Here is a 24,821-nt window from a genome sequence, read left to right on the forward strand (position 1 = left end):
ATTTAGATGTATGATATAAATATATACCATATCCAGTCTCACAAGCACACTCTCTCCGTGTGCATATGAATGTACATAAACTGACCAAACAAGTGAAGACTTAAACCATGGTGTGGAGGGTACCATACAGTTCCTTATAAATTATGTTTAAGTTATTAGGGTCTTATGTTTCGACATTCATTACTCATGTTTGTTATTCCACTCAGGGTAGCAATTTGTCAACTCCCTTCCTGTGTGTACAGATAAAATTGTCTGGATTACGACATTGACTCACGGTTTTGAGGCGAGTCTGCAGCTGAACCTGAATCCCACAGCATACCAACATGCTTTCGCACAAACGCTTGGATTAACGACATTATGAACGCGTGGCTTTTGTAAAAGTAAAATGCATAAATAAATTCAAAATGATGGTAACGAGGAGAAATAATATGGACAACTGAGTCATGCTCTATAAAAAGCCTACAGCGAATTCAACCATAGTATGTCGACCGAGCAAGGGTCTGTGATTGTGTTAACCACTTGGTCAGGTGACGACATGCGCGTGTGTAACATTGTAGGTTAGCAGGACCTTGTCGTCTAAGTAACAATTGGTCTTCGTGATAAGGTTATAGTGCAGTGCAATCCTTCATATCCATTGTGGCACTCACCTTTGAACAAAACAATGCAGTAACCTTGAACGAAACAACGCAGTGACTGTTCTACCGCCAGCCAAAGGTCAAGTCAGGTCGCTTATACTACGGCCATGCTCTCTCTCTCTCTCTCTCTCTCTCTCTCTCTCTCTCTCTCTCTCTCTCTCTCTCTCTCTCTCTCTCTGTACTTTAGGAACTAATTTGACAATACTTTAGCTACACATGACATGTATTGTATTACTACTCGAATATGCGTAAAATAAAGCTGAACAGCTATTTTGGAGAAAGTAATCTATGTTTTCATTATCTCCATTCCGCATTGAGCACACTACCCACCTGGAAAGACACTGGCTTAAAAAGACAACGCACACATGGAGGTAGAATAATGGATTTCGAGGAAGGCACGAAGATAAACATTTGAAAAAGGGAAGAGACTGCAGTCAAAAGTCATTGCATTATAACTAAAACGTGTCAGTCTCGTATTTGAGTCCTTTGTCAATCCTTTTCAAGACAATAATTTTTAAGTTGGGTTTCTCTATAACTTCCTTAAAAATTTATCAGCAAGTCAAAGCATATACAGAAATCTCGAGGGCAGGAGAGCGCAAAGTTTCATACAAGGATATATATATCAAGTTAATCCATTCTGCTCATTTGTGATCGTTTTCAAAAACGCAATCGAAATTTTTTGAATTTTTTGAAGCGTCTCTTTCTCACAGTTTCGATTTATTCTGTGCAAATATGATGGAATACGTATACGGTGGGCATGAGAAAGCTACCCCTGAAAGAACATCCTCTTTGTTTTGTTTTTTTTTTGGTTTTTTTGTGATATGAGTTAGGGCGAATGTGTTCACTGGAAAGTCACATCAATGTAACTCTTCACAGCAGTGTTTTCCACTGGTGAGCGCTGGATAAACCCACAACATTTAGAAATGGTGGTGATGCTTGTTCACTATTACTATCCAAGTTTTACACTGAAATGTTATACTAAAGGTCTTGCACTTCAAAAGTGAAGGTACGCCGTATACTTCACTCATAATAATATATCCCACTGGCGTGTTCTCCAAGGTTGTCAAACGTACCTATTTCCATGGTTTTGTAAAAACCTCAAACCGAACAAAAATCTCATTGTGTTTCACAATTCAGTCTGAGGAACGTCCTTCAGAAATTTTAAGTTTAGCTGCGGGTTCCACGGAGCTCCCTAGCTTACCGAACTTTTATCATACAACCGCACAGCTCGTGAGCCTACCTATCTACGGGCCCTGCCTCGGCAGACGTACATACATTAGTACATGCAACGAGACGTATGAAAGTATCATACGTCGGCGATGGAGATAAGCTGGCTACAGATTGCGGTAATCGCAGTATTACTACTGATTCCTATACTGTACGAATGTAACAAGACGGTACACTTCTATGCCAAATATATCGCGTATCAGGTGATGATTCTTGGGGTCGGACTGATCACGATTCCGCCTTCGTTGAGACGGCCAGGGGATGTGACCAATCAAAGGCAAGTTCCACACTTTAGTCTTTACTCATTGTACGCTTTGCATCTTCTACTCGACTCTGAAATCCATCGAAATCTAAGCTCTGTTTGTCACATATCTTCAACTCTGAACGGCCCAGTTCCCGGTTTTCGGCGCCGAGTGAAAACAACATGTGAAATATCGATATAACAGAATAATTACTACACCGATCGAACTCCGCTCATCTCATGCGAGTTATCGTACGTACAGTGTAGTAGTGTGCTGTGTAAGCATATGGAGGGCAGGCAGTATACTAGCTCCGTAGGGACTTGCAATTTTACCCCACGATTTCAGGGGAAAAAACGGTCTCCGAGTCAAAAGCTGGCCGCCGCGATAGCCTGACTGAATTTACTCAAAATACTATCATCGCCAACATTTTAATGCTTTCCCTTTCGTTGACACGTCGGGCAGTCGAGCCTGGCAGCATTGTGACGGATTGATATTTAAATATGAAAGACGGCGCTGTTCATTCGATTCAGTCACATGTGCGCATTGTTTACAGCGGGTCATTGAACTTTGACACAACATATGAGTGATCAGTGGATCGCCACTTTGACATCAAAATTAATACTTGTCATATTTGTTTTGCGGTGAGAATGATGTGCTTTTCATGTTGAAGGAGAAAGTCCTACTAAAAGGAACATTTCTTTTACATTCTCAAGTCAGAAATATTTGTATATAGGCCCATGGACAAACTATCACAATAAATTAAATCTAGGTCCCCCAGAAAATGATTATACTGAAAACAAGTATACATATACTCAAATTCATATATATATATATATATATATATATATATATCTCCAAGTGTACAGATGTCACCATGGAAAATTACAGTGCTCAATGCCAAAAGCAGAGGTATCATAAATAACTTCGTACTTTATTATTATTACTTTGTACTTTATCAAATGTCTTTAGAATTATAATGAGAGGCTTATGGTATGAACATTAAAATAAACATCTGTCAGTTTATAATAGCTGCACATTTACATTTTTCACTTTGGAACACAGATGTTCTGCTGTTTATTGAAATACCTTTACCAGTATAACACGTCTTATGTCAGTATTATCTCAACGACATTTTCACCAGTGGTTGGTTTTCTCTGTAAAACATTGAAGAAGTCTGTTTATATCAATTGTGTTAAAAGTACACGTGTGTGTGTGCCAGATTTAAGCTTTTTTTTTTGTGTGGCACATTATCTGAAACCCTTGTACTGTGATAGTAGGCTGGCTGATTTTGTTTTCTCAGGTCATATGTGTTTGGTTTGGACTTCTGAACTGAGAGTCAAAGTCTTTCAGGGTCATCCCAGTGTATTTAGCCATTTTATTGTTCACACAGAGATTGTGACCAGACGCCATTAAATTTCACAATTAACCACAAATTGTGATTTCCACCAGGAAACACTGAGCTGGTTTTGGAATGCTGGATTGCAGCAAATTATCTAATCTTCAGTCCACACACTGAACAAACATGAAAATATGAAACGTCTTTGCATCCCCATTAACTGTGTTGCTCCAGCTATTTATAGGTACACACAAACGATTTGTTCAAACATAAAGAATGTTTCCTTTGCTTGTATCCACAATTTTGTGAAATTTTGCAGGATCTTTCACTCAAGGGTAGTTCTAACATTAAAAAATTTTGCCGTAGATCATGAAAGTAGGAAAAGTATGATGACAAATCACACTGCACTAATACCAAGATTGGCTTGGTGACTGATGAAGGCCATTCATGATACCTATTACAAGCATACACAGATTGCAGAGAACTCTGCTCTGTCTGAAGTCTGTTTTCTTGACTTGAAGGTGAATAGTAACATGTACATTACACATGGTCAGTTTGCAAAGCACACGTGGCCTCTTGTGCTGTATTATATCCCAGTATTTTTTTTCCATGCTTTCTTGCCACTTCCTTCTGTAGAAGTCCCACTTTGCAATTGAATTTGAAAACTGTAGAATGACATATATGGTAGACCATGGAGGTGACAGCCCTGGTTTATTAAAATCGTAGCGATTTCATTGTGTCATGGTGGTGATGGTTTTTACGATGCTACGTCAGCCATTACCATTGTCATGACAGGATACAACAATTTATGTATTTTATCTAATTATGTATTTAGTCTTTATCGTGTAAGAGATTTTTGCTAAAGTTCATGGTTCCAGTGTTGCAGCCAAGATGCACCCTTGCAAAAATGTCCACAACACAGAGCCCATTAACTCATATTCTCATGTCCTGAACTATAAAATATCAAAGCAACTCTTTTGAGCTTCTTCATGTCCACTGTGTTTGGTGTCGTCTGCAAGTTATCAGTCATTGACAGTGACCTTTGTTTTCGCATAATTACTTTATGGCTGATATTTACATACTTTCGGAGCTGTGATTGGAAGTAATTAAAATGCTGGATTTGATATTGTAACTTGCTTATAGTCCAAGTGAAATCAATCTGATTGGCAGATACAGATTTTTTGCAAAGGGAAATAGACTGTTTAATTTGCAGTATCCATCCATCAGTTGATTTTGACAACTGTAAGCATCTTAAAATGTACAAAATATCCCCAAATATCATGGTTATGATGTGTATTTTCTTTTTACTCACAGCTGGGCATCATGGGCCACCAAGACATTTGTAAAACCGATGTTTGGGATTCGTATCTCAGTGGAGGATGCAGAGAACCTGAAAAGCGACACACCTTACATTGCCATCTGTAATCATCAAACTTTTATTGATTTTGTGGGTAAGTGTTTATCACACTACAGATTATCCACACTCATATGTCAAGATTGACACTTAGAGGCCCCTCTCTGTTCCCAGCAAAATCTTTCTCTCGTAACTTGTAAATGCACATTGCACATGTATGTGGAAAGACATCCAATGGTACATTACAGTTCCTGATTTATGAAAGTTTTTCTGGTTACTATGGGAGACAGCCTAAAAGCAATCATGATTGTGTTCTTCATCAGCTAATATAGATCACTTTCTGTTGCATGGTTGAGTTATTATTGAAATTCTTGAAGTCATTTGATCCATTACCAAGTTAAGAAACTTATATCATACAAGTATATTGATGGCGCAAATACAGCAATCTGATTGGTCAAAACGCGAAAAGAACCATTGTATATACCAGGCTGTTATACGTGCAAGCTCTCGTCAAGAGCAAAAATCCTTTTTTGACCTTCCAAGTTCCATGCCAGAATTTCATTATACTGTTATGATATAATAGTGATAAATCACACCCAGCGACGGTACACCACTCAATTTTGACCAGTTCACTTCATATATGCACTCACTGTTGCTCGTGCATATATGTCGTGAACTAGTCAGAATAGAGTGGTATACCATCACTGGGTGTTTTTTATTGCTAAAATGTTTTACTACATCAAAATACAATGTACTGGTACACTAGAAGACAGGTACTATTACTTTATGTAACATGATACTTTTTCGCAGGATCTTGGTCATCAGGAGATAGACTTACATTTCCAACATCAAGAAGCTCCAAACAGTTGCCTTGATGTTTTATAGTTCCAGAGCAATCTGTTCCAAATCACTTGGCGAGATGCCAGATAAATGGACTGGCCCTGTTCACCAAGTTTCGCCAGCCTTTTTCCCCCCATCTTAAATTTCTCATCCGTGAGGGATGATTACACCCTCTGTTAAACCCTCCCCTTATTTGTCGCCTATTTGAAGAAGAGTTTGGAGGCACTGTATAAATTTCAGTCAACAATTGATGTTTGTAGAACGACCTGTTCACGGTTCAGTGTCTTTTATTTTTTTCAAAATGCAAAAGGTCTAAAATGTCTATGCTGTAACAAACATTTTTAACTCTCCGTAATTCCTTCAGTAATCACTTCTATCCTGGCAGTGGCCATCCAAATGAAATGATCTAGCCTAACTTAACCCTTTGAGAGCTGTAATTTTTCCCACCAAAATTATAGTGATATATTTTACCAATTTTTATAAATTATTTTGTAATTCTTTTGAAAATTTTGGACCAGGTCGACAGTACTTATTGTAAACTCCAGTTTTTGGTCAAAATTTTTGGAAAAATCAGAACAAAATGTTTGGACATGAAAAAGATTGGTTGGGTTATATTTTATATGGGTTTGGCGCTCAAAGGGTTAATGCATTGATTTATTCCCAAGATAAAATGAGAAGTTTCTGGATCTTGGATGATACATTTATCATAATTGTGTGTACGTATACCACAAGTAGGCAAGATGTTTGTACGGAGAATGACCTCCAGAGTTCATCATGAACACAAAAGGTGTTGATTAATTCACTGTATCGGCTTTTTTATGTAAACACCTCTCACTTCAAGGCTCATGTTTTCCCCATCACAATACTCACTGGAAAAGAGAGAGCAAAGGTCACATCCCCTTTCGCCTTTGACCATTCAAAGTTTTAGCTGGTTTTGTAATACACACAATGCAGTGATGTCACACTGGTTTCATGTCAAGGTTGGTCAGGCCACAGTCCCTCCACGTGGTCAGGCATGTCAAGGTTTGTCAGGCATATTTACTTGAAGGAAAAAATTGGCCATTTTTCATGAATTTTGTTTGATGCGAGATACTAATTATATTGTTTGACATGTTGAAAGATACTGAATGAATGGGTGACTGCAGGAATGAATTAATGGTCATGACCATTAATTCATTTTCGCGATGGTTTCATTGATTGTGTCTAAAACTGGGGTGGAATATCATGGTCACCCATTCATTCAGTATCTTTCGACATGTCAAACAATATAAAAGTGTCTCGCATCAAACAAAATTCATGAAAAAAAGGCCAACTTTGTCCCTTTTATGCAAATGTAGTGTTTGGTTTGGTTTGGTTTCTTATAATATTCGGCAAATTATTCAGTACAAAGAAAAAAAGATCACAAAAGACACCTCACTGAAAATAACAATTAAAAAAAAAAACTTGCTAAGGATTACACAAGAAAGTTAAAAACTTATTCCGTTTTGGTCCTCAAATTAACATAGACAAAGAAATCCAAGCAGCTCCGATGAAAACTAACAGAAAATACAAAACTTCAAATGACAAAAACAATACAAGTAAACAAGCAAAACACACATTAAAACAAAAAGAACACCTTCAGCCTTCAAGTTTGAGTATGGGTAAATTGTAACCTTCTATTTGAAAGCCTGTAAACAATGATTTGAGTTATGTACACTACATGGAATATCATTCCGCAATTCAGGAATGAATGTTTTCCAGGTCCATGAAAACTAAAGGACGGTAATCAAACAGAATATGAACTTGATCTGGTGTTGTATGAATGACAGTTTACTGTTATATTAAAATCTTTAGTGTCATTGCATCATGTAGGCCTGTGCATGTAGTGTCTCTGTGATCAACAGCATAAACACGTATCAGAGAAGTGATGCAGTGTGCACATCAGACATGTCAAAAGTGCAATGAACTTTGTCAACCTTCCATCTTGATTCACCCTCCATCCTGATTATACATGCATTGTTTTACAGGCCAGTTGTTATCATTAGACACAAATAATGTGATTGAAAACCCACAGGGTCATCAGTGAAAGGGATTGAGCAGATTAGTCCCTAACTGTCCTGAGTAGCTTTGTTGTGTATATAAAGAGGACAAAAACGACAGTGTGTGCATATCTTTCATCATCACAAGTGAGTCACAGCACAGTCTATGGTTGTTTGAAGCAACCTTTGGTAGCTCACGGATCATCTGAACTGTAATTTGTCAGAATGATAAAGGATCTCATGATGCTAGCAGGGTATCTGACCATAGTGATGTTAATTAAGATTTCTCAATTTGACCATTGTTGTATACCAAGGTCACACCCGGTACACATAATATATCACCCATTGTTCTATTTACCATTTGATGGATTTTGCATTTTGTATCACAACTCTGGACATGTACATGTAGCTGCAACGAACCGGATTTACCTCTGAGTGTATGCATTGGTCTATTGATTAAGTTTTTCTGTTTATTTAGTATGATTTATGAAAAGTAACAAAAAAAAAGCCTACAGTCTGGGATTTTGTGGATGAAACAGATGCCACACGTATACAAGCATCAACTCAATAGTTGTTCAACATGGCAGAAGAATAATTATTCAGCCAATCTGGACAGTCTGTATGAATGAAATACACCCGTGCAGTACTTAGTATGTCTCTATAGGTTTTAATGTTTGTACCAGATGATTAATTTCATCAATATGAAACAATCATTTCACGATGATGTACTCATATAAATCCCCAAAATTATGCACACATATTACTGTACATCCAGAATAGGCACCTGTGATCAAATTTCATGAAAATTTGACTTCTCTACTGTCTATGCTCAACTTATTGGCGTCAGTACTGAAAAAAATTAATACTGATTGCTGTGTCACGGCGCTCCAGTTTCATCAGTCATACAGTAAGTAAATATTTGTACTCTTTTGACAAATTTACACTAAAAGCATAAAGTTGCCAACTCATCACATTTCTTGTTATGAGGTTTGCCCAAACCAGATAAACATGATTTATTTTGACATTTTATCTGAAAAACAACTGACAAGGATTTTGAGGACAGGGGCTGAGGAATAAGAAATCCAAAACTCTGTATTCAGGTGTACAATTACATGTGTACATGTACACAAAGAAATTGCATGGAGTCTTATAAAAGATACGCAATATCTCCCAGAAAATCTTACTGTTGAAATTAGTGGTCTGCAATTCCTGGTTCTCATTATCAGTGCTTTTTGATACTGACTGATGTGATGCTATTGCTAGTGACTCCCTATAAACATTCTCCGTGTTAAATCATTACAGTTGTGTCCAGTTTATTCGGAAATAAAGCTGATAAAAAGTACATTGGCGATGGATGAAAGTTAAAACATGTTTATCATGATGTACATGTACGTCCTGAAATGTAAATGTTGCAGCTATGTTAACGTGATGCATGTAGATATCGTGTATGAAATACATTGTATGTAAACAAACAGACACAGTTCTGAACAGCCCTTACCTTTCAGCTAGTTTCCTGTGGCAATTTTCCCTTTTTATCCCAGGAATTGATTGTAAGTGTGCTGGTAATTTAGCGCAGGAAGGGATCAAATCCCTTGCATAGTGAGTTTACTACATCCGATATCGACCAAGGAAATGGGCAATTTCCTCAGCTGAGAGAAAATATCCCAATGGCTGATATCGTATCAAGGTTCAAAGATGCTTGTTTCTACAGTAATTTCAGAGAATTGCTTGTCCATAATTATAATTCAAACATTACACAATGTAGGCACATGTACTGAAGATCTTGCCCGGGAAGAAATTTTTAGCCCTGGCTATAACTTCTTGCAGTGTACAAAATGTGTGACTCGATAACGACATTGATATTGAAATTTTTACAGGGAACAGTTACAGTATACATGTACATGTAGTTCAAAGTGGATTTTCGTATGAAGCATTGAAAATAGGACATGTCCCTGGTGAGAAAAGTCAATCAGAAATTAATCTCCTGCAGACAGAGATCACTTATCAGATAAAATGATAATTGCAAAATATTAGGAATTTTTCATTGTTACTCATCAGAACCTGCACACCCTTGCAACCCCGGTTTTGAATTGCTAAGTTCAATGTTGTCATTAAGAACCAATGGAGGTGTTCCAAAGATGGTGGTACAAAGAGGTAGATTATCATTCATGGAATACAGGTGTCCGGAAATCCTTGCTATGTGTCATCGCTGCTGTTTATCTGTGACTTTGAAAAGTACACACCATCAGTTTACACAGTGATCAGCTATTATTCATGATTACAAGGACATGTATCAACCAAAACATCCATGAATGACATAATAATTTAGGCATAATTAGTTAAACACTAAAACAATTAAAATGTTGAACAGTTACTCATGCATGTACAGTATACATGTATATGTCATTAAATGTCATATTTCACCTAATATGATATGAATACAATTTCACATTGTACAAATATCGAAACATGAAAAGATACCTGTGGATGATATTTCACATTATATGAAATATTAGAAAAAATACCGTCAATGACACTGTACCTTCTCTAATGTGTGGCCAGGTCAGGTAATTGGTTGTTGGCATGGAGTTGTTGGTAAATAGTTGATGATGTAGGGGCATGAGGTGGGATATGGACCCAAAGAACCCAAAAGATGATTAAATACATCAATCAAAAAAATTCTAAGCTACAGTATAAACTGCCTAAAGATAGTTCAATGTGGAAAAAAGTTAAATAATTCAGAAATAAGAATTAACAGTCCAAAATAGTAATGACGCACTTCCCTACTGACCTGAGTGCATGTGAAATACACAACCTGGCATCTGTAAATTAAATGTATACCAAGTGATCATTTTAAGTTACTTTTAACTGTTTTTAATGGATTTTCCAAAGAGTCCTGTGGAAATGATGAAAAACGCTTATCTGGTCTTGTGTTTGTAAAACCTCATGGCTGATAATTGTCACAGTATTGAAAAAAAAATTGAAAGTGAAGAAATTACTGTTTTTAATAGGCATATTTTCCTTGAAATACATGACCGTGTAAAGAATATATGCTAAAAGTGTTTAAGAGTAAATTTCTTTTCAAAAAATAATTAATCTGTGACCAAAGGATTTTATTCTTTGAGTTTACAAATTCAAACATTGCAATTTGTTCAATCATCTTGTCAGTGCAAAATTTATAAAATGACTGAAAAAAAAAAAAATTGGCAGAATTACAGTCTTTGTGATGTAAAATTATGGGTTGACATCACGATAATTGTTAATCTGTTCAAAGTACTACTATACTATAATTAAAAAAGAAAAGTTCATGCAGAAACGGTAACATATATTGTCCGCAATGTAGTGTTAATTTTGACTTAACATCAAAATATGCCTTTGCTGGATACCAAATATATAGGGTGAAATATTAAAATCAGCCATGTTCAGCAAAATACACACAACAGCATTGATCCTTTTCTAATTTGATTTGATTTGCTTATGTTATCCTTGTATGACAGTCAGTACAATATGGAACTTGAACACAACACAGTGAATAAGTATGCTGTAAATGAAATGGTGTGGCTGCATCCACATGCAGCAATAGGAGTGCCTTTGTCTCTCACCCCTCATTTCCACCTGTCCCATCCCTGAAAAAATAGTTTGGTCTTATATTTATAAATTTATAATTTCTGTATTTGTTAAAATGTGCGCATCTCAAAAACTTTTGATCATAAACATTTTCAGTTTTTTATAGCTGACCAGTCAGTTAACCTGTTTATTTTGAATATTTGCGCATTTTTCCTCAGTATTTGACATTTTCAGAATACCTTCTTATTCAATTTGTCATTTTCTAAAAGTTAAAATGCTCCTTTGTGTGGTCAAGCTTTCCACAAGCATCAAATGTGGTACTTCATATAGGAAGGTCTGCCTCTAGAGGGCGGGCATCATGAATAGTGTTTGTTAGTTATTTCCTCCACATAAACTTCTGATTGTACTGTAAACATTGAACATGGCCGACGTCCGATTTTCCTGTCTAAAACTTTCACTCATTTTCGTTCATATGACTCTGAAACTCCAGAAAACGATTGGGAAGAAAGAGTTATCTTGAAATATTGAGGTACTCGCCGATATTTTGCAAAATTTAATGAGAAAAAATGCAAGGAAAATGCCGACAGGCTAACACAATGACCGTTTTCAGACTCGAGTACTCAGAGGCATATGACCATCTGCAGATTATGCAACAGGCCCATATCACGTGAGGCCATGAGGGGATATCCACGCAACTCAGTACCAAACACTAGCGCACAAAGAGTGAGCAAACACAAAGTGAGTACCCATAACGTCAGCTCAGTAGTCTGTAATAGATCGTAGTCAACTAAGAACCTTGGAGAAAGGCTTAACACTGTGGCTATGCCGCTAAGCATGCTAAGTCCCTTTTGATTTTTGTCACAGCTCAAAATCGTTCTCCTGCACCTCAACCTGAACCATGAACACCCCCACCAATTTATGATATGACCCATCACAATGGCATGACGTCACGGATCTTGACAGACGGAAGTATTGACAGACGGAAGTAGTTGACACCAGCATACTGGTTTTCAACTCTAATACCTTCTCTGTCTATAAATAGACACGAAATATTAGATAAAATGACATCAAACATAGACGTGCCCTGGTGTCTGTGGGCTTAATTATGTTGTTATGAAATGAGTACAGCAAATTCAGCAAAATTTGTCTCGGTTTGATGTTGCATGAGTTGACTGAGTGCGTTCAGATCAGTGAGATTGCATAATAGCCGTGTGATCACTTGGCAAGCGCTAAACTACATCTGGCCAAAGCAAACATCTGAAACATAGTGCAGGTGAACTGTGAACGCTTAATACGAATAGGAGACTGGGAATTAATGAATTAGTGGAAAATGTTTATTGAAACATGAAAAAAACGCCAAGCGACTAGTGGGCTAGCGCATTGAAACAGAGAAAATGTCATTGACAACATGGTTTCTTTATAGAATATACATCCCTGTGTGCCCTGATATGAACAGTGAAAAATGTAGGGTAGGCTGTGAAGTTTACAAATCCCCTGAGTTTAGGTATAATTGGGCTGTATATATTATTTCAAGTATATCATTGAAACTCATAGAAATGGTAATTTTTGAGTTCATTGAATCAATTGGAGTACAAACAGTTCAAATATTGAGAATTAAATAAGGTTTCACAAAACACATACACGATAGGTGGAAGGGCATCAGAGAAATATACTGGCCTGTACGCTACTCTTACGAAGCTCTTTGTACGCTGCTGAACAGTATGATGAAATTCAATGAACCATGTGTGCAAGTCCATATTTTAATAGTCCTATTGAAATGTCCCTGAATTATTAAACAGAGAGAGCGAGCACTCAGACACCAAAAGTGTTTTTTGAAATATAGTGTGCATTATTATTATTCATGATCTGAGATCACGTACTGAAAGAGATAGAGTCCATATTTCGAACATAGGATGAAAAATTGCATTCTGGTCCTCAGTCCTTGATTCACAGTTCTGTCCGGTGATAAATTTTCATGCTTTGAAGAATTTCAGTTAGGTCGTTTCTGTGATGCATAAATAACTGCATATATCTGCATCAATGACAATAACACAGTGGATTTCGTTACATATGATAAGCTAAGCGGGGTACACCAGCTGTGTGCCATGGTAATGGTTGTACACCCCAGGCATTCCTGTAATCCATCAATTGAACTGAAATTATTTGCAACGTGTGTAAATATGTGGAAGAGGTATTGAAATTTGCTCAATATACTTTTATATTTGAAAGACAAACTGAGGCACTGCGTATTTGAACAACTGTGTTGTCAGAGTGTAGGATGCAAATAATGTGGAAGTTTGAACTTGATGATTTTTTATAACATCAATTAGCGCTTGATACACCACTTCATAACATTCACAGAATGCATTCACAGATTAAGAAATTTTCAGGATGTCTGCACACAAGTTGAAACATTTTATTTGATATGGCTCCAGCAAATTCAGACTCAAAGAGGAAACATAATGTCTGTTGTCTTGCATATTCCTGGTTTTTGGTCAAAATTCTTTTGCCTACATGTGGTGTTTGTATGTCTTGCAACTTGCATCAATCCTTTCACCCCTATTTCTGTTTGTAGAATTCCAACTTAACTTTGTAGTGCAATAGGGCTTTACCACAACTGAGTAATAAAAGGGTAGTAATCAACGACTTCTTGTTCGGTCATATAGTTGTAACTTTTGATCATTATTTTTTCACTATTATATCAATTCCAAGTTCTTGTACTTGTACTTCTTCTCCCCAAAGCGTGTTGAATCACCCACATCAGCGTTTATACATGCAAAGTCCACTGTTATTTGTCTAAATCTGAGTTCAAATCCAGAGCAGAATTCACTTGCAAGCAATAACACAGCAGTCGACTAACCATGTACAAGCAGACTTGACAAGCTGAATACTACAGTGTATCTCATCGTGCTTTTAGATCATGAAACTGTAATTTATGTGGAAAAAAAAAAAATAAAAAAAAAAAAATATCTATTAGTTGAGATACAGGCAAGAGAGTAATACAATGTACTTGGTATGTCTCTATAGACATACTATTCATATGGGTATACCCTTCATGATCATAGTCCCTCTTGCTATGCTCAAAAAGAGTGAATATACAACACCTTGTATTTAGAATTTCACGTGACCTTGAAAAGAATTGGAGCATCATGACTCACTACTGAACAGATCTCACACTGTCCAAAAATCCCTAAATTATATTACATTCCAAAATGTATTCACCAGTACAATTCTTTCTTTTTCCGCCAGGAATGATGGAAATCTATCCGGAAAGATGCACGGCGCTAGCCAAGAGGTCCTTACTCTACACAGGAACCTTTGGGCTCGGAATGTGGTTATCTGGTATCATTTTCATCGACAGACACCGGCCAGACAGAGCCAAAGAAACTATTAACAAAACTGTAGAGATTATGAATAGGAAAAATGTGAGTCTATAATAATAGTAATTAAGTTGAAAATTTGATTATCGTAATTGTTTCGCAGCTGGCAATGCCATGCCTACTGCAGTTGTCTAATGAAATAGTTTATATATATAAACAGCATAGAGTGGACAGTATACCTCTTGAATCTGTTTATTTGTGGTACTCTGACAGTATTTAAAGTCTCTAAAGGAAATTCATGAAAAATGTGACAAGATTACTTTGGAAATATATCTGCCCAAGAAAAATAATACCTGCCGAAACAGTTTTGTCTCTCATATTGCATCTTTGTGCTGGGTATACCTCGCCTCAGATCAGCGTACCAAATTTGATAGTTATTGCTATCAGTCCATCTGGCATCTTAAATACAATATTTCACCTTCCAGCCAAATATTTACCTGGTACGGGGAGGCAGGTGGGTAGTTATTTCCAAATTCCTTCTCTGTTAAATTGATTCCCCGTCCCTCTTTCTTTACTGTGACCAAAACCACATTGTCTTAAACAACCGATAAATGATATCTGTGCTGTGGAATACACGACCTGATACCAATTTGCATATACATATAAAAAATTACTGAAAAATTAAATTGTGATTCCTTAATTTTCAAAGCATCCACGATTATTGTGATGGGTGATATTTGTAGTGGAAGGTGTTGTTTGATTGGAACGTTCCTACACAGATTACTCTAAAGTGTGATAAGTACATGTAATCCATTACAAGGCGAGTCAGTTCCTGTGGCGTGATGTACCCGGTACATCATTATCAAACCCACATCAGAAACAATGGGTTGTGACGCCTGCATCACCTACTTGTATGGGATCCTATACTGATAAAGTCAAGAGTTCAAATACCGAATGATTCCAGAAAAAAAAAAACTGTATCAGTATGTAGCTTATAGTATGAAGGGATTGGGTGAAGCATAAAAAGGCATGCATACCACAAAGTTCTCAAGGATACGCACATGCTAGCTAGTAGATGTATGCGTATGTATACCTCTGTCAACATTGCCGCAACAGAGGTGCCACATACCTGGTACATGGAAATGTCAAGGATATTATATTCAGTTGTTTGCTTTGGGTGCAGGGCAAAACTGGCTTTCCTACACAAAAAGAAGTGTACATCCAAACTTCCACCCAAATACAATTATACAGAAGGGAAATGCAACGCACATGTCCTAGATTTGTCTGAAATCTAATTTTGTCTCGCCTACAGGCTAAAGTGTGGATATTTCCAGAGGGGACCAGAAACCCCCATGGTGGCCTATTATCTTTCAAGAAAGGTGCTTTCCATCTAGCTGTACAAGGACAGGTGAGATTTCAAAACAACATTGAAATTCAGTGAAGTATCTCAACTTTCACTTGACTCAGACATACATGTAGATGTGTTAATCACACTGCTTCTGACTCACTCACTTTTGATTGTGAATTTGTCGCAAGTCTTTTACAGTTTCCATGATCAATTTGCACCCACAACTAATTTGGCCGTGTAATCTTTAGAGGTGCTGTCAAAAATTTCTGACAAGTATCATTTTAGCACACAAATAATGGAACTGTCGTATGATTTGGATTCAGCCCTATGTGATTCTGAGTAACATTATTTTGCCTTCCCTGAGATTGCTGTTATACTACCGGGGGGTAGTATGCAAAGGGGAACTACTGTATTAAGGATTGATAGAAAAACCCATGTAATATTATCTGCCCATAGTGAAATCCGACTGAACCATATTATTACCGACAAAAATTCACCCATTATGACATCTGACCTCACAATAACCAATATATAATAAAATGTATCTTGCATACTAGTCCTATAAATAGTACTTGATATTATTTATCTGGATTGAAAATGAAAGAAACAGTTGCCAGAACTGCATGTTTTCCTATTTACTAGTATACACAATGTGCAGTACTTGAGTCTTGAAATCTTTGAAATCACCATCAAATCAGAAAATTTCCAACCAAAATTTGTAAAGGCGCCAAAAATGATGAACAAATCAATTAAGTGGGTCCAGCCTGGTTGCTAAACGACGTAAAATTGACAGATTGACATTTATGAGCGAATTATGTTATTTTAATGTTTGGTGAAAAATTGCAGGGTTGTTGAATGGGGGCAGACAATGGCAAATGTAATTAAACAGAGAGTTTTTGAAAAAATATGACATGAATGAGTTGTGCTGGTAGGAAATGATGTGATTACTAATATCAGCCCTAAAGGTCATTTTGTGAAGAGATAAAATCTGTAACAATAATGAAGATTAAACATTCATTATTCATGAGGTCTTGGCTCATAATCTTTGGTCACTGTGTCGATACAGTGCGAATGGTCCTGCAGTGGGAAGAAATTGAAATAAAATGTCAGACACAACAAAATAAGGAACTGCACGACATGTTTTTCCATCAATGCTAGTATATAATGTCATCCATCTCCATTGTCTATTGCTCTTTGCTCAAAAAGGAGTTACATTGTATGTAGGCATGCGTGATACGCTTTTTTATATTCTAGAAACTCAATTTTGTGTATACCATAAATAATGATTTACGTAAATACTGATGTTTGGAACCATTCCCAGAAATGCTTGTCCTTTGGGAATACTAGGATTTGTCACATGAGATGATTAATAGTTCCTGAATCCAGCTTTCTGTACTGTCCTACAGTCCCTTTGTAACTGTGCCTGCAGCACAAATAACGTGGACACTCACAACACTACTGGCAGAGAAATTTCATTTTTAAACGTGTGAACAGCATACATGTACATGTACCGTGAGCTTTCCTAGAAATGATCACTTCAGACACTGTATTTCGTCCTCGCTTTCAAATTATTCATGAGCAAACGCTATTAATCCCTACTAAATCAATGTGGTGAATGTTGTGTCCCTGTGTGCATAGCAAAGATCACCAAGGCTGAACATCAATGGATCAAAAATCTGAAATATGTTGTGCCATTTTTAAAAATTTTAAAATTTGCAAATGCGTGAGCTTATTTTTCTGCCATTGTGTAAGTCAGATTGTGTTCATATTTACCTTATTACTATATTTCCAATCATTATTATTATGAGTTTTTTTATTATGGACAGGTCAACAATAGCAGTGCACTTTACAGTGTGCGGCAGTGTATATACTGTATGATGCGCCATGACATAAACAAATTGCATGTGACGCATGCAGATTTTTTGGTTTACATGTAAAGGTATAGGGCTGACGCAAAAAATCTTCCACAATTCCCCAAATTGACGCAAATTTTCCAGAAAGACCCAATTGTTAGACTGGGCACACTGTTGTGCGGTACTTGTTGAACACAGGTTACTTGTACGTTGACAGCCTGATTGCTGACATTATATTACATCCTTATAGTGATGTGGTGCAATAGTGGTGTGATACGTGATGTGGAAATGAAAAAAAAATGTGACAAGAGTATTCCACCTTTCATCTTCATCTGAAAGTCTAACTTTACAGTAGCTTTGACTTTGCCTTCCCCTCTTTTCCGAGATTATGTTTTTACCTTTGAAAGTCAATGTTAACTCATGTTAGGTGTTAACCCTTGCTGTAATGCATAAACAATGCGGTAGATTTAGGTTTGATGAACCGAATCACGAAAGGACACACCCCTCCCACACCCAGTGAATAACATGTGACAACTACAGTAGACTTCCTGAAAGGTCCTTTGTTGTCAGAATTCCATAGTAAATCTTTCACATTTAACTGTCAATTCGATTAATGAGAATGTGATGTGATCATTCCATGGATAATTGTCTGGAGACAATGTCTAATTGCATATGAAAAATTATCCCCCACGTGTGATAAGAAAAAAGCCATTCATGTATTATATATTGATATTAAATATTGTTATTATAAATGAATAGGACTCTTGATCTTCAAGTAAGTATACAACGTTGAGAACTGACAGACAGCTCAATTTACATTGAACATTGGTCTTTTTTGAAATGTTGATAATTGTGGGTTTAACAGACATTGATTTGACTTCAAAAATTGATATACGTTGACAATGTGGCTTCTTTTTCACTGCGTTTTCAAATGGATGGGATTAAATGTCATTTGTCCTTTTGAATTTCTGTCGTGATTTTATGACAGAATGCAAAAGGATTTTAAACGCTGTTCAAATACTCCTAGCCTGTGATAACCAATACTACATTTCCTAGATGGACCACTTTTCTACAAAAATTACACACAAATGGAAATGACAAGAATTTTATTTGCTCAGGTTTTGGAGGAAACCACAGAGAATTTGGTCTGGGCTGACAAAATTACACTTTTGAACAGGTCTCAATTTAAGTATATGTTGCGGTTTGCCACTAGATAAAACCATGTGTGCATCACCGATAGCGTTTGATAAACCAGAACAACTCTTACACAAAGAAATATGGAATTCTGGCTTACCTCATGGAATATACAAAGAGTTTACGTTTGTAAATTTTTTTCCATTGTCTGACTTTTTGGAATACAGCTGACTCAGATTGACCTAATTCCTGTTCCTTTTTTATCTCTGTTTCCAAGGTACCACTTGTGCCAATTGTCTTTTCAAATTACTCGGAATACTTCAGTCAGAAAGAGAAGAAGTTTACCAATAACTGTAAGTACATGTGGATCATGGAATTAACCTGCACATGTTTTGCAATGAGATCCGATACAGTTGCAGTCTTGTCCCAGATGTCATAGATTGCTATTCTTTCCGGTAAATTTTGAACAGCAACATCGATGCTCCCCAAATCTTCTTTTGTCTGAGCAAATTATTACACCACAAGAATGAATGAATCTCTGATATTGTCGCTCGTTTTTCACATAAAAGCACAAAACAGATTTCTTAGTGTATATGAAGAGCTGCAAAAAAATATTGTCAATCAAGTCCTGTTGGATGGATGATCATGTGGTATGGTATTCCACCAATGGCTAGATAGTGAAGATTTCAACAAAGCGTGAAACTTTACAAATAATGTTGACTCATGTAGCCAACTTGCTTCAGAGAAAACACAAATCAAAGTGTTTATGTCAGTAAAAACTCCTGTATCAGGATACTGAAAACAAAGAACACTTAAACAATGTATGCAGCATTACCTTACATTTAACAATGCACGTGTAAAAAGCTGAACATTGTTGAGGGAACTTGTAGAGCGCCCTCTATGTCCATGTCGAGCGCTCTCTATGTCCATGTCATGATATTATGATCGAAATGTGTAAAGACTTGACAAAGTTAATCATGCCTTTTTTGTACTGTTAAATATGACTTTTTGAGTAGCCCAAGAGAATTCTGTCCACTTTGCAGCTGAGTAATGGTCACTCTATGTGATTTGGGACTCCGTAAAAGAAACAATATGTAAACTTTTGATTGACACACTTTACCCAGTATCTTGTGGTAGGGTGACTGGATTTGTATTCATGGTACAGAGCCAGATAAACTTGATATCATTTAATCAGTTCCGCAAGACTAACAAATGCATGTTGACATGAGCATTCAACATTGTGACATCTTTCTTCTCTCTCTCTCTCTCTCTCTCTCTCTCTCACTCTCAGTGAAATTCACAATCAAAGTACTGCCACCAATACCAACCAAGGGACTGACAGTGTCGGATGTACCTGAGCTTTTAGAGAAGACACGGCAGTCCATGCTTGATACTTACAATGAAATATCCAGGAAAGACAAGGGACTCAACGTTCCCTCATCAGACAAATAGTTTTCTCACACAGCCAAGAGATTTTTTAAAACTTATACGGCAATCACATTAAATATCAGAAGATAGATCTTTTCAAATATTATAATCTTTATCATTATGAATGGCATGTTTACAAAAATAGCTCACTGAGGCCGAGGACAAGACATTTGTATGTTTATGATTTATTTCCTCCATGACAACAGAAACTTTGCATAATGTTTTGTTCAGTTTTTTGTGTTCTGTCTATCAACGATGGTCTCTTTTTCTGCACTTGCTAAGACAAATCGTCTTCTGACAGTATTTGTCAATGCAATTTTGGCATGATTATATTTTACTGGATTCCTATCCCTAAAAGGCTTACAATGACACTGGTTCATGCGTAAGAAAACACATCACTGGTGCTGGTCTTTAGAGCTTTTTACCATGGCAGTATTTGATAGACCCTTTCCCTTTCCAATATACCAGAAGTGTGAACCAGGGAATTATGATCGATTTTTACATAATTTCATGCTTGTCACAACTGGTAATTAAAACTGCACAAATATTTTAAGTTATGGCCCTTACATGCACGTTCTGAGAAGTTTCTCAATATGTGAGAATAAAGCTATCTTGTGCATGGCTCTCCCAACGATCTTCTAAACCACAAACAGCCGTCCATAGGCTCGTGACATTGGTAAGGAGAACTGCTGTATCCCAGCACTCGTCTTCCATATGACAATGGTGAAGGCAGTTTAAACTGCATTGGACATTTGTGACATGTTATAGAATGTAAAATCACAGTTCCCAAGATCAACTCTGCAAAACTATTTTAGTAAAGGACAACTTCATCATGGGATTGAACTTGTTTCTTACACTGAAAGTACACTGCATGCAAATGGACCAACATTGTCATGTGCAAGAATATGGTGGTATGGTTTAATCGAAGTACAGTTGTTTCACAATTAATTTTACTTCTTGCAGAAAGAAATCTTCCTGGAAGGTTCATATTTAATAAAATACTTGGTGCTTGTATCAAATTTCACCCTCTGATTTCATATATGTATACTGATTACAGACAGTGATGAAGAATTTTCCTAAATGCCTTCAATTTTAGTCCAGTTTTCAATTCTCTGGACGATAAAGTATTACACTGAACAAAGGCTTGTTCAAGATGAACGGTCACACTTCTCATCGTGTTATTTGCAGCACATTAAATATAAGTGAAATTGTTGTTTGACTTTAGAACTTCATGTAATTTGAGCAGCAGTAATTAAATGTACAATCATGATGACGCTGAAAAATCGCAGATTTGTCCAAGTTGACAACTACCGTAGGTTGTTGTGTGAAGTTTTCAAGTTTTCTTTTTGAAACCTGTTCTATATACATGCATTGAAAATAATGATATTTGCCATACCATACCAGAACAAAAAACTCTGTTAAACAAATAACATATCAAAACTTTTTGTTTAATGAGATCCCTGTCCAAATTTAAGAAGAATGGCCTGGATGCCATTTGTCCTCATGTACGTGTAAGAATGAATATGTGCGCACAAGATGGAATGCTTTGAAACATGTCAGCCAGCCAAGCAATACATAACTGGAATGTACGAGGGCGCACTGTGAAAGGAAGCGACTACCTTGCCTTGGAATAACAGATCAGCGTGTATATTTATTAAGTCCACAATGCCCATTGTGTGCAAAGATATTGAGGAAGAGGGATAATTCTTTCAATCATTTCCTCATTTCCATGGTATGCACTAACCAGCAGCATTAAATTGAATTGTTCAGGGTATTTCTCAAAAAATTATGTGAGCATACACAACATGAGAGCTGTATTGCTAGAGGGGTTTAATTTATATGTACTGTAACGTATTATATGTCTAATGGTAGATACATGTACAGTAGCTGTACTGTAGTGAAAGCAATTATGGTAGAGTGTCTTTCTGCATTTATGTCTGGAGAAACACATACTTAGTATTCAGAATTTGTCTGACTGGAGTAGAGCTCAATGCTTAATTTTTTATCATGAGGAAAATGGCTGCAAGAGTGAACGACTGACTTATGAGTGCAGTGTTCTCGCCCAAGCCACTGAAGCTTGGAAAACACAAAAGAAAACACTATGACATGTCAATTACCTATTTAGGGCTGATGTGCAGCATCCCGGAAGCTGCTATCCAGTTAGGTGGCTGAATCTTACCATTATAATTGAATAATACAAATAGTACTCCCTAAGTTGCTGTGAATAGTGACAATCAATCAATCAGATATAACCTTCCGAGCACGCTGCACATCAGCAGCCTTTTTTGCCATGGAATTTTCTAGGAAGAACACCAGGATGGTCACAATCACATGAATCAACTAAATGGTTGGTCCATGTAATTATAATGCAACTATTTTTTTATTTACTTGAAAGTTTCAATTTCCAGCTAAAACTAGTTGATCTATACTAGTACTTACTAAGGGCTGTGTATACAAGTATTATCATTATATCAAACACATGCAGACTTAAAATAGATGTACAAGTTTGAAAATGAGGAGTACTAAAGGGGTGCTTCATTCAAACGCAGCCACCTCCACGCGAATACCCCCAAAGAATGATCAAAATGGTATGTATATGTGCATTTGAATCAACAGAAAACAATGCATGCCAAGCACTGTACAAATTGAAACTAAACTGAGAAATCATGAATGTGAAGCAAAATATTTGCAAGAAATTTTAAAGAAGTGTTTTTGGTATAAATATCATCTATTTTGGTTTATCTTCTCACATTCAATACACAAAATAATATTATCCTTGCAAGTGGGCTTATGGAAAAAGGATTTTGTATTTTCTGCAGAGTCAACTTTTCTGTGAGGTGCTTCAGAAAATTTTTCTTCTGAATGTACTCACTTTGTACAGTAACTGTCGAGTCTTAAGATTGAAGAGGTTTCAGATAAAGATCTACTTGTTACTATCAACTCTAAGAAGTTTTGTTGTTTTTTTGATAGGGAAGGTTTATCAAAAGAGGTAGTTTTATATTTTACAAGGACGACAACATTTGACCTTTATTTTCTTTGTAATGTCACACACACACACACGTCATGTTTTCCTTCAAGTAGCATAGTGAAAATGAATTTCTATTTCTGTTTCTCAAAATCTTTTTAGTAATTTTGAGAAACTTTGATGGTGATAACAGAAAACGATGGATAAATGAACTACTTCACCTTTATACACATATTGTACTTATCTAGAAAATTTTCTGAGAGAAGTGTTTTCAACGGGTCTTCCATGATATTGCCTATTTCTATGGAAATTACACTCATATTACTTTTCAGTGTGTCTGTAACAATGCGTTTTTTCATCAATAAATGCATGTGCAATACTTAAATACTTAAATAAAATGTTTTTGGCCAAATCAATCAGAGTATTGAGAGAATTTCCTTGTCAAAATGTCAGTATTTCTCTGTTGATCAGAGAAACTGTGTAAGAGTGTGTATGTGTGTTATAATTATTATATTTTGTGTGGGTGTGTGTTTTGTTATGGCTGGGGGATCCAAAAACTTTGAACCGGCCAGGAAGGTTGTTAAAAATTGGCACGGAATGTGGGGCTTCTCAAACTTTGAGGATGCCCAAGTAAATTCCTCCACCCTGCCCCCTTCCTTTCAGTCTGTTCAAACTTGCACCTGCAGTTGCAGTCCAAGGTCAATAAGACACATTGTCCAGTAAGTACATTTGCAACAACTAATTTAAGTTTGAATTTGCAATCATGAAAGTTATGTGAAAAGTTGCAGTTCACAGAATTTTAAATGCAGCAAAACAACATGTCAATCTCAGTTTTTCGGTCATGTGATTTATAGGTTTGCTGATGCCAGTGAGCCATCTTGGATGGAATGTAGAGTTAGTAGGAACATAGACCTTTGAGAAAGGTCTATGGTAGGAATCATATTGGAGGAAAATTAACATTGAATTATATACAAATTTGACAAAGTACAGCATCATGTAGACTAACCTGGGCATAAAAGCAGAAAGCCTAGGCACAAATAGTTACAGATGAAATTATTTTGAATTGCTTTTGTGCACATTTCAAATACTAACAATTCCACCAGAGTATATATGTATGAATGTCAAGGGTTGTTTCACCATTTTTGACAACTTGTAACCTAATGTATCAGAACTAAGTTAAGAATATATGTGCATTTACTGCAAATGAAACAGATACCTATATATCCATGCATGAAATTTAATTATAAATGTACTGGGATAGGAAAAAAGCAGCGTACCAGACTTGTACAACAGATTACACAAGTGGCTGTCAGTTGTGTTGTGTTCGGAACCGTAACTATTGTACTCCCTAATTATAACACATCAGAGACAGGGCCTGGCCTGCCTGAGGGCTACGGATCACCAAGCAGTATTGGTGAATGCTGTGTAATATAACATGGAAAATCGTAGCAAAATTACAAACACAGCTAAAAGTGTTTGGAATTACGGAGGTTACGTAGGGTCCACCACCACATCTGATTTTCGTCAATGTCACATCGATATCTGAGCAGTTAC

At 36.5% G+C, this 24,821-nt stretch overlaps 2 protein-coding genes across 2 annotated transcripts in view; one reads left to right on the top strand and one right to left on the bottom strand.

Moving 5' to 3' along the window:
- LOC139114023 (uncharacterized protein C11orf98 homolog) overlaps positions 1-24,821 on the bottom strand; it is a 39,720-nt gene that overhangs the window by 9,115 nt on the left and 5,784 nt on the right. The window lies entirely within an intron of this gene.
- Positions 1,838-23,683, top strand: LOC139114022 (1-acyl-sn-glycerol-3-phosphate acyltransferase alpha-like). The gene is made up of 6 exons (XM_070675495.1): positions 1,838-2,139; positions 4,755-4,891; positions 14,469-14,644; positions 15,852-15,947; positions 19,152-19,227; positions 20,166-23,683. The coding sequence occupies exons 1-6, from the start codon at positions 1,955-1,957 to the stop codon at positions 20,324-20,326; spliced, it is 831 nt and encodes a 276-aa protein (XP_070531596.1). The 5' UTR covers positions 1,838-1,954; the 3' UTR covers positions 20,327-23,683.

This window comes from Ptychodera flava, chromosome 16, assembly GCF_041260155.1.
Source record: "Ptychodera flava strain L36383 chromosome 16, AS_Pfla_20210202, whole genome shotgun sequence".
Lineage (NCBI taxonomy): Eukaryota > Metazoa > Hemichordata > Enteropneusta > Ptychoderidae > Ptychodera > Ptychodera flava.

What these genes read in the sequence shown, in the direction of transcription:
- LOC139114022 (XM_070675495.1), top strand. Translation starts at nt 1,955, where the DNA reads ATGGAGATAAGCTGGCTACAGATTGCGGTAATCGCAGTATTACTACTG. An exon ending in GGGGATGTGACCAATCAAAG is followed by an intron (nt 2,140 to 4,754) that starts GCAAGTTCCACA and finishes TTTTACTCACAG; the next exon opens with CTGGGCATCATGGGCCACCA. An exon ending in AGATTATGAATAGGAAAAAT is followed by an intron (nt 14,645 to 15,851) that starts GTGAGTCTATAA and finishes TCTCGCCTACAG; the next exon opens with GCTAAAGTGTGGATATTTCC.